The sequence below is a fragment of the Pavona decussata genome, unplaced genomic scaffold, assembly GCF_977016875.1.
Source record: "Pavona decussata unplaced genomic scaffold, jaPavDecu1.1 SCAFFOLD_198, whole genome shotgun sequence".
In the NCBI taxonomy this organism is placed as follows: Eukaryota; Metazoa; Cnidaria; class Anthozoa; order Scleractinia; family Agariciidae; genus Pavona; species Pavona decussata.
In genome coordinates, this window is record NW_028145606.1 from 470,278 (window position 1) to 480,188 (window position 9,911).

The window sequence follows — 9,911 nt, forward strand, 5'->3', positions numbered from 1 at the left end:
GTTAGAAGAGGACCTTTTATTCACAATTTTAAATGGCCCTTTAAAATCTCCACAGGGACGAAATGTGCCGTGGGAAGCCATTTTCTGGAGAAAAAACCTTGCATTATACAGCTGTTTCGACAAAGGTTGTCTAAAAAAAGCGTAAAAGCGTACGCGACAATACCGAAAGGTAGTCTGGGAAATACCCAATAAATTTCAAGAAAAGCTCAGAATCCATATTCTGACATCGAAGACTTGAGATGACGATAGCGGGCAATATGGATTCTGAGCTTTTATTGAAATTTATTGGGTATTTTCCCAGACTACCTTTCGGCATTGACGCGTACGCTTTTACGCTGTTTTGGACAACCTTTGTCGACTGAAACAGCTGTATACGGTAACATGTATTTCACATACCTGAAGTAGGCGTGTTAATTTACTGTTCCTGTAAGGTATTCTTGGCTGAAAATAAAACATCCGTAGCAATTAAATCATTTGAAAGTCATTCATTGCTAACCTTTTTGGTGACTTTGCTTCATATTTTAAGAGAGCAGCAAAAAAGTCATCATCGCGCATTGTTGAAAGAAACAGCCATTTAGGACGAACTTCACATTTTCTAATATTCAGAGAGCTTGAGTGTCTGATTTCGAAACTTCTTGGTTGTTTTCGTCAACTAGCTTCTAAGCAAGGCCTTGCAAGGTACAGAAATTGTGAGAAGAAATATTTTGATCAATCATACTGATCGCTCATACCAGACCCTGGTTCAAGGCGTCTACAACTTGACTAAGAGCAAACAAGGAGCTGTTTATTGCACCACTTTCTTTTAACCTGAAAAAAAAATAGTTATAAAAATAAATAAACAAGCAGACAAAACAATAAATAAATAAATAAATTTTCAGAAAGCCCCATATGTAACTTATGCAACGCAGAAGAACAAACGTTGCACCACCTGCTAATAAATTGTACACTAACAATCGATTTCTGGATGCTGTTTCAAGACTGGTGGTAACAAAAAACAAATGAAACAATAGCATTATCCACAAGCCATAGACTCTACGGCTGGCATGATAGCGCAAAGCACTGGCAAGTCCTAAATTATTGTTTAGTAATGGCCAAATATTGCATTTTTTGCACAAGCCTTCGCGGAGATGTTTTGAATTTTCAAACCTTTCTTTTGTCCATTTCCGGAAAACTTGAAATTCTTAAAGAAATTGCAGTTGCTAAACAAGCACTCCCGAATTTTCATCGCACGTGGAATCTTTTACTTCAATTTTATATGCTGCTGATTTTTATGATTATCTGTAATAAAATTAGCAATGTTACTAACCAACCCTAATTTAAGTAGTTTTTGTATTGTAATGTATGCATTCTTACTATAGTGCATGTATAAATTATATAAGTAGCGTAGGTTACAGTTTACGCAAATATCAATGTAAGTGAAGTTTAAGTATTACTACTATGTGTTGTGTAAAAGTTGTACCCTGTAAATAAAATTGCTTTAAATAAAAATAAATAAATAAATAAATAGGTAAGTCAGCGGGCAAGAAAGTAAAGAAGCAAGTAAGAAAATACGTGTGTGTCGTAGTATTTTGTGCTTTTTACTGGCTAAGATTTTACCACGCAGCTCGCGCTGGTATGCATATTTGGTGTAGCAAAATTTTAAAATTTATAGTGCAATTTATCAAAGCCACATTTACTCAGCAAGTTTTGTTTGCAAACACGTATTAGTAAACTCCCAAAAAAAAAACCAAACTTGTACTCAGAGTCAGTGAAGTTTAATGAGACAAGACTTGACAAATCCGAGTTCGACGGCCAACTTCTTTCTGTATCCTACCCTATCGGGTTTAAGCTAAGCAGCGCATGTTTAACAAACGTTCACACGTCAAATGAGATGGTGGCCAATCCAAAAAACGGAATTGAGAAAGTTACTGCGTCTAATAAGCGACTACTTTTATTTGTCGCAAAAAGTTCGTCAGCATGTCTTCCGACTGATGCTACCACACTCACCGACGCCAACTTATACTGACCCGTATTTGCTAACTCGAGTTTACAAACTATACTTTGTTTTGTGATTTCCCCTTATAGCTCAAACTGTCCGCGTTGAAGCACAGCTGGCATATCTGGTTTTTGGTCTGGGACTTTCAGACTATTATGTTCCTATTTTTGGAATGAATTTGTATGCCCAGAGGAACATTCACACAGGGAGGAAAGTTGTTGTTGTTGTTGTTGTTGTAGGCAGGTACAGTATATCGACATTATATCACTCTCACGCATGCGCTTTAGATATCTGTTTTATACCTTAGTCCTTCATTTCCCGTTCTCCTGTTGTCCTCTGATCCTGCTAAATCAATCAGGTAAAACTTGCCACTGAGCTTTGCAAATGGAGCTACCTGCTGGATCTTTTGTACCTGAAAGAAGGCAATATCTACCTCTTAGATGGCGGACAAAGGAGGGCTCTCTGAAGCTGAGCTGTAGCTACTCACAAACACTAAAGCTTAACACTAGTTTGTGGATGCAAGAAGCAATCAGTGATGTGAGTAGTGGAAGGAGTTGGGGTTGGGAGCAAACTGAACTCACATTAGCAAGCATGATAGGTGCTTTGTCTTTGATTCACAAATCATACATTCTTGTGTCATGAATTGCTATCTTAGAGAAAAGTGCAGAAAAAAGACAAGTTGTTTAGCAATCTCTACCTTACTATGGCTACTGTTCAAACCAAACAAGAAATCAACTGATACTCTGGCCATCTTGGTATGTCAGTACACCTAATTCATCATTAAACTAATTACCAATAGATGGGTTCCTGAAAGCTCTGTGGGAGATGCAAGTGTGCGTGGAAGGTAACCATGACAACCCTTTGAGTGGCAACCACCAGGTGCCATCACACTGAATTTCTCAGCGGAAAAAACAAATACTCACTGATACTAACCTAGAGGGAGGAGAGGGATGGGAGCAAAAAGCTTTTTCCACAACTGTGGGTGAAGAGCAACGCAAGCAAAATGGCTTGACCTTGACAGGTCAGAGCTGTAAATTTACTGAGACCCTGTGAAAACGCTCAGACCACCCCACATAATTTGGTGAAGGAGACTGCTGACTTGTAATATCTCGAGTTTAACTTTGCCTAAGTTACATTTAGCCCTATTTAAAGATTACCTTCATTAACACAATGGAATGGCTTCTACTTGAATATGGATTTAGCTTTGTTGCAGCTGTTTTTCTAAAAGAAACAAGGTGATTACATATATAGGAAAATACAATCAAGAAAATGTAGACAAATAATGCAAGAAAATAGGTCAAAATTAAATGGTAAAATAAGTAAAATACAATCAAATAAAATCTCAAAAGGCCAGGAAAGTGATCATCATCTCAGAGAGGTGACCATGCATATCACTCAGGAAGGTTTGCATGTACAACTCAGTCACTGTCATTCTCAGAAGTAAGTAAATCAGTTGGTCACTTGATCAGAGTCAGTTAGTCTTTCAATCAGTCAGTTGGTCAGTCATTAGGGTGTTAGTTTCTAAAGACACACTCAGGCAGTGCTGCATTGGTAGAGAATACAAACACATGTTTGGTCTATCAACAGAGTTGATAACTAAGGGTAAATTGGCCACCGTGAAGAGATTGGAGTGCTGGCATTTCGAGCGTTTTCCCTTCATCAGAGTGACAGACAATCACTTAGCCTGCGAACGCAGACATATTTCCGGCTGTCGATTCTCTCAGCCGGAAATATGTCTGCGTTTGCAGGCTAACAATCTGACTTAATTGGTTAGTCAGTCAGTCAGATGGTCAGCCAATCATTAATTCAGTCAGTTGGTCAATCATTCAGTCAGTCTACAAGTTTCTTCATACTTTAAAGTTATAGAAGAGGGTAAACAAACCTTTGCTGACTGGCCTTTTCAAACAAGGTCATGTATTCCCTCAGGGTGGCTACTGGCATCTGGAATTAAATGACAATATCATGAATTCATGTAGGCATCAATGCCGTCAGACTGTTCTGTTTAACTCTGCCTAAGCTCTCACCTCTGTTAAGTTTGGGATGATGATATTTTGTTGCCGATCTTGTCTTATTGGCAAGTCAACATTCTTGGGGTGCAACAAGTCATTAATCTGTAATAACAATAAGATCAGATTTAAAAATATGACCAGTAATAATCAAACTGATTAGGGAGTGTGTTCGATGTCAACAGGCTCTCTCTCCTTTGCCAAGTTGGTGATTATTTCCGTGACCGGCAGATGCCAGGGTCTTTTCCCGTCTGCCCCTCACGAGAAAGGAAAAGTCCTGGGAACGAGGTTGATCCACCCCTGCAAAACCTGTGGGGGATGCCAGATACAAGTCCCAAGATTCATTCATTCAATGAATGTTGTCCCATACAATCTCTACTCCAATCTCTATTAGGAGTGCATTTTTTCTATGTCGAACACAATAATGGACAAAAGTTCCACTGGGGTTCATGCCTTGCCTTAACAATCATTACACATGGCCAGCAATATTTTAATTTGCAAGCCGTCTGACATTTTGGAAGAAATGATAACAAATTGGCATGGAGAATAAATACTGATGGATAGCAAATTCTGTATTACAAATACCCACAGTAATCTGGCCTCAGCTTATTTGCCACAGGAGTAGGCAAAAATGAGACATCAAAATAGGGAGGGTTTTCCCATACTCCCCTTTCACTCTACCCCTCCCCCCAACCCCTCCCCCTCACACTAAACTCTGTCACAGGCTAGGACAGGTATCATGGTATCATTGCAAGACTCTTTTGCAACGGTACATAGAAATCTGTTGACTGAGACTGAGTTGACTTTGCAACAGCATCTAGCTTGCAAGGCCATGGGGGAATAAACAAATCAACACAAACTATCAAAGTCACCTTTTCTTGGTATATCTCCAAGTAAGAAAATAAAACGTTGAATTTCCACTCAGAGGTTACTTTATGCTGTGCGTCTATCACTTTAAACAGTTCAGCCGCACATCTTGGTATTAATCCAGGTTGTTCTGGTGTGCCAACCATAGTGTGTGTTTTGCCTTTATCATAAAAAGAAGATTCAGGAAGAAATAAGTTAGTATATGGCCAGTTTTACAACATTGGACTGTGAAGTTCTGAAAGTAAATGGAAGCACATGTGGATACCCAATTTAAATTGTGCTTTGTTATTATTTTGTAATTATGTATAAAATTTGATTGATTGATTGATTGATTAATTGATTGATTGATTAGTTGACAAATGTTAAGGTAACACTGTACTGTTGTAAAACAGTTGTGAATCTCAAGTTTGTTCAACATTGCACGTGTGCAGCCCAGTGCAACTTAGGGGATTTGACTTAGGAACATGTCTTTTTGTTCATACAATTTTACTAAAACCAGCACAGTGGTTTATTATAAGGTAAAAATCGTTCTCTGGTTAAAAATTTTAAAACATAAGCTTTCGGCTATCAGTCTATAGCCTTTAACGAATTAAGAAATGTAGCACATAAACGGAAATATATACAAAAAGGGTGCTAAAATTTGGGAATAAAAGAAGTGTGATAAAAGCTAAAAGATAAAAAATGGAAATGAGGGCTAATTACAGTAAAATGGAGTATTGCCTAGGCAACGGCTTAGAGTTATTGTCCACGTCGACAGTTTTTGCTGTGTGCCAGGATTCTAATGTTTTTTGAACGCGGTAATCGCCCTTGTCGATAACACAAGCATTGTCAAAATCGATGCAATGATTGTTTTTCCAAGCATGGTTGGCAACGTTAGATCCACTAGAAAAATTCTTCAAATTCCGTTTATGTTCCTTTTTGCGTGTTTGGAAACATCTTCCGGTTTCACCGATGTAGTTCCAAGAACAGTCTTTACATGGAATTTTGTAAACAACATTGCACTGAAGATCCGAGGGTTGTCTGAACTTTGGAGACAGGAATTCTTGTTGAAGGGTTTTTAGTGGTTTGTTGACAACACGGATATCATTTTTGCGGAGTAATCTCATGAGGGGCTCAGTTAGGCCGCTGATGTAGGGGAGGCATGCAAAACCTTGGTACGTACTAGATGGATCAACCCATTTGAAGAACATAGAAACCAATTCTTCTGGTGGAGGAACTGTAGATGGGGGTGGCTTCTTATTGAGGATGTTAGAGATAACAGCTGATGGGTAACCATTGGCTTCTAATGCAGCCCTGACATGGTTGGTTTCACGAGTTTTTCCTTCAAGGCTGCTAGGGAGGTTGGATGCCCGGAACAGGAGGGTCGAGGCCGTGCTGATTTTGTGTTCTTTTGCATGATGAGAAGAAAAATCCAAGTAACGGTCTGTATGGGTTGGCTTACGAAATATATCAATATGTAATATGTAATATGTCTTATCCTGGTTACAGTTCTATTTTTACTGGTTTATTATAGTTTATACATTTAGTATGAAACTACACTATTATTAGACAAGTGTAGTTTCACAGTCTTTTTTTCACATCAGATGGCTCATAGGAAGACCATTTGTTTTTAATGATATGACATTGTGTTTTTAAAGAGTACGATGACGATGAAATTTACTGGCTCAACATTACGCTCCAATCAATGTTAAGCTGCCGCAGGGGGTAGTGAGTGGGGGCGGAGGCCAGGCATGGGGGGGGGGGGGATTTGATAGCAATAATAATATTCATAATCTTCTAGTGGGCACTTTGGAACTGCATTTTTGTAGAGTTTCTAACAAATTTTCCATGATAGCAACTCTTTTGGCCAGCAGTGGGGAATTTGAACAAAAAATCTGAGCTAGTGTAGGTTCAAATGCCCTGCTTTTCTCCCAGGCTCCCCGCCCCCCTGTAGCTTAACATAGACAATTGACTTTAAACAAAAACCAGACTTCTTTTTACCTGCACCAGTAGGGCCATATGCAAATACAGTAGCATTCTGCCCTTGTAACACAAATGGAATCAGAGGACAAACGGAATTGTGGTAAAGTGTCTCCTGTGTGCTGTGTTCATCGAAAAATCCATTGAATCTAACAAACATGGGGCAGACATTGAAATAATTATAATGATTGCATAAAAATTTATTGATTTCATGAAAGAGTACACTGTAAGACTTGCAATGTAGACCAGGTGTCCAAAACAAAACACGGTATGACAGCAGATTTTAAATTTCCACCTATATAAAGACACGAAAGTCTGGTTGTATCAACTTAGTTGACAGTCTACCGTATGAAAAGCTGCGTAAAGCGAGCTACCTAACTCGATCGAGCTGCTGCGAAGTGTTTGATCCCATTAACAAAAGTAAACTTTTGAGTAATCTCTTTGATATAAACAAATTTTCATGTTTCACTTTCCCAGCAACGCAGCAACTGAGAGTGAATTGCAGCTAAATGAATCAACCATAGGCTAGCAAGAAAAGTAACCTGCGAGAGAGGCTTCCTATGCTGAGCTCCCGGGTGAGCTCCGCATTTGCCGAGCTAAGGGGATTAATTTATAATATATGGGTCATAACAACATTCCGAATAAAGACTGGCTCCCATAAATTGATCGAAGGGCATACACACATAGCCAAAAAAGTTTCTGCTTACCGGTATCGAATAGATTCTTCAGAATTTCGACAGTTCCACAGCTCGAGCGTCGATGAATCAACAGCTCGAACGCATCGATCAGGAATACCATGGCGATCGCTTCTTTCTTCAACCTTGAATTCAGGACATTCTGGTCGCAAACGCACCAGCACTCTAACCTTGCTTGTTTTCTTATGTGGAGCCATAATCCAGGGACAATTCAAATATTAAAACTGAAACTATTTCGAGCCGCGAGAAACATCGTGCGCGTGTTTGTGGTTCATTTCAAAATGCGAGCTTTTTGCAAAGTACCGAGAGTTGACCAATCACAAACTCTGTTCAGCTTTTTACGGACGCAGCAGCTGCGAAACTTACGAAAAAGAACTGGAACTAGTATCTCAGATCCGCGTTATGACGTCTTCCGACGAAATGTCGGAAATCACGTAATTATCCGTATCTTCGGCAGTTTGAAACTCCTGCTTGATTTTTTTTTCAAGCCAGAGTCCGACACATTTAAGATTGTATTATCCTTCTGCTTGGGCCAGCGCCATCTTGGAAATCTGAGTCAGAGATCTGGACTGCACCCCGATTGATATGTTTTATATTGTGCACCAACATTTCAGACATTTTCAATCCGTCACCGATGTACAACATCAAATTACTGGAGTAAAACAACTGAGCTAGCCTAGAGATAATCTTTATTTATACCGGCAAGTGTTACATACATTTTAAAAGCTGCAGTTGCATCATAAAAGAAATCTCAAGATGCAGCTAAATATCACGGTTTTATCAGTTTTAACTGATGTTTTCAATTCAGTCTTAAAAGGCTAAATTGAAAGATCATCCAACGACGGTTTATAGGAGCTCTCAAGTTGCAACTCGATGCGACCGGCAAAGCCGTGAACATGCGGTTGTCAATTGCGAAATAAGGTAAGTACTTCATGTAAGCAATGGGTGAGTTCTGACTTAGATCTCTCTCTGCTCATACTAGTATACAGGCATACCCTACCTTACCTTATTCCTCAGTTTACTCTTTGAAAATCGGACCAGAGGCAAACAAACTGTTGAGGAGAGTTTAATTCTCGCCTAAACTCCCACTTCCAGGGATACTCAACGTGGTTCGTTTCTGACATTGGACTGATAGCTGTTTGAAACTGAAGCCTTCAGTGTGTTCTGTTGGTGAAATGTCATCTCAGATTGGCGCAACTCTAATGCGAAAGCTTATTGCTTTTGTTTTCGAAAGGACACGGGCTTAGCTCCGCGCTTAACTTCACTTTAATCAAAGTTAATTTAGGCCAAACCAAGTCTCAAATAACAGAGTTAAGTCTTATTTCTTAGTATTACTCAAGTCACCGTTCCGAAGTAGAAGAACTACGGTCTGACTTTTGTCCTGCTCATATAGTTAATCATCAAAAAATTTACCTTTTTTGCCGATGAACTTACCGCTGAAAGAAAGTGACAGCGTTGTGTGGTGAAAACCGACGAGGCTGTCAATGCCCGGGGGTGGGAATAGACGCCAGCTGAATTGACCGATATACTGAGACGTAAGAAGCTCAATTCGGTAAAGATTGACGTCCACACTTACGAGTGACGTTACGTTTAATTTATGAAAACTACCTCTGAGCCTTTTAAAACTGCCTTGGAAGTATATATCAGACGGGGATTAACACTGAATGTGATTCCTTTACAGTAGTTAATCGGAAGCTTTATTCTAATGTGTATACCGATATTTTTTAGTTGTTGTTGTTGTTGTTGTTGTCGGCTGAATATTAGATAATAAGAACAAGTCTTGGTATAGTGAGTAACTAGCAAGGTCATTTCAGTGCTGTCGGTTCCCGGGGGGGGGGGGGTACTCCCTTATATGGGCTATATAGGTATGTGCGGCGCCAAAGGGTATGGTTTTTCGGCTGTTTTGGTCATAAATAGGGTATCGCTTTTAGCCATTTTGCCGTCATTTTGGTAATAAATAGGGTATAGATTTTTGCACTCTAGTCTTGGGTTCGATTTTTTTTAGAAGAAGCTACTTCAGGTCATAAATAGGGTAGGGAAAATCGCAGATTTTAGTCATAAATAGGGTAGGGAAAATCGCAGATTTTAGTCATAAATAGGGTAAGGGTTTTGGGAAGCGGGCCGCCCACCCCTACCCAATTTTTTTTGGAGTACCCCCCCCCCCCGGGTGTCGGTTATAGCGTTTGAAACAAATAACTAGTAATAATCAAAGATTAGGGAGTGCGTTCGATGATCTCGATTCCAGGCTCTCTCTCCTTTGCCAAGTTGGTGATGATGTCATCCGCACCTGCAAAATCTGCGGGAGATGTCAGATACCCGCCCCAAAACCATTCATTCAATCGACGTTGTCCCCCTTTAAAAAAACTCATACAAAGTGTGTCGGCTTTTCCGAAACAAATTATACGTTAT

At 39.6% G+C, this 9,911-nt stretch overlaps 1 protein-coding gene across 2 annotated transcripts in view; it reads right to left on the minus strand.

Annotated features, from left to right (window-relative positions):
• LOC146461429 (kinesin-like protein KIF22-B) overlaps nucleotides 1–7,771 on the minus strand; it is a 24,254-nt gene extending 16,483 nt beyond the window's left edge. For both annotated transcript variants that reach the window (XR_014857384.1, XM_085086822.1), the window contains exons 1-9: nucleotides 7,515–7,771; nucleotides 6,829–6,956; nucleotides 4,854–5,008; nucleotides 4,000–4,086; nucleotides 3,858–3,916; nucleotides 3,133–3,196; nucleotides 2,278–2,387; nucleotides 732–807; nucleotides 397–441 (exon numbers count right to left, since the gene is read on the minus strand). Coding sequence is in view for 1 of the 2 variants with exons in the window: in XM_085086822.1 (XP_084942948.1) it covers nucleotides 397–441; nucleotides 732–807; nucleotides 2,278–2,387; nucleotides 3,133–3,196; nucleotides 3,858–3,916; nucleotides 4,000–4,086; nucleotides 4,854–5,008; nucleotides 6,829–6,956; nucleotides 7,515–7,699 (909 nt within the window). In the remaining variant the exon portion in view is untranslated. The remainder of the gene's footprint in view (nucleotides 1–396; nucleotides 442–731; nucleotides 808–2,277; nucleotides 2,388–3,132; nucleotides 3,197–3,857; nucleotides 3,917–3,999; nucleotides 4,087–4,853; nucleotides 5,009–6,828; nucleotides 6,957–7,514) is intronic.
• Between the last annotated feature and the right edge of the window lie 2,140 nt (nucleotides 7,772–9,911).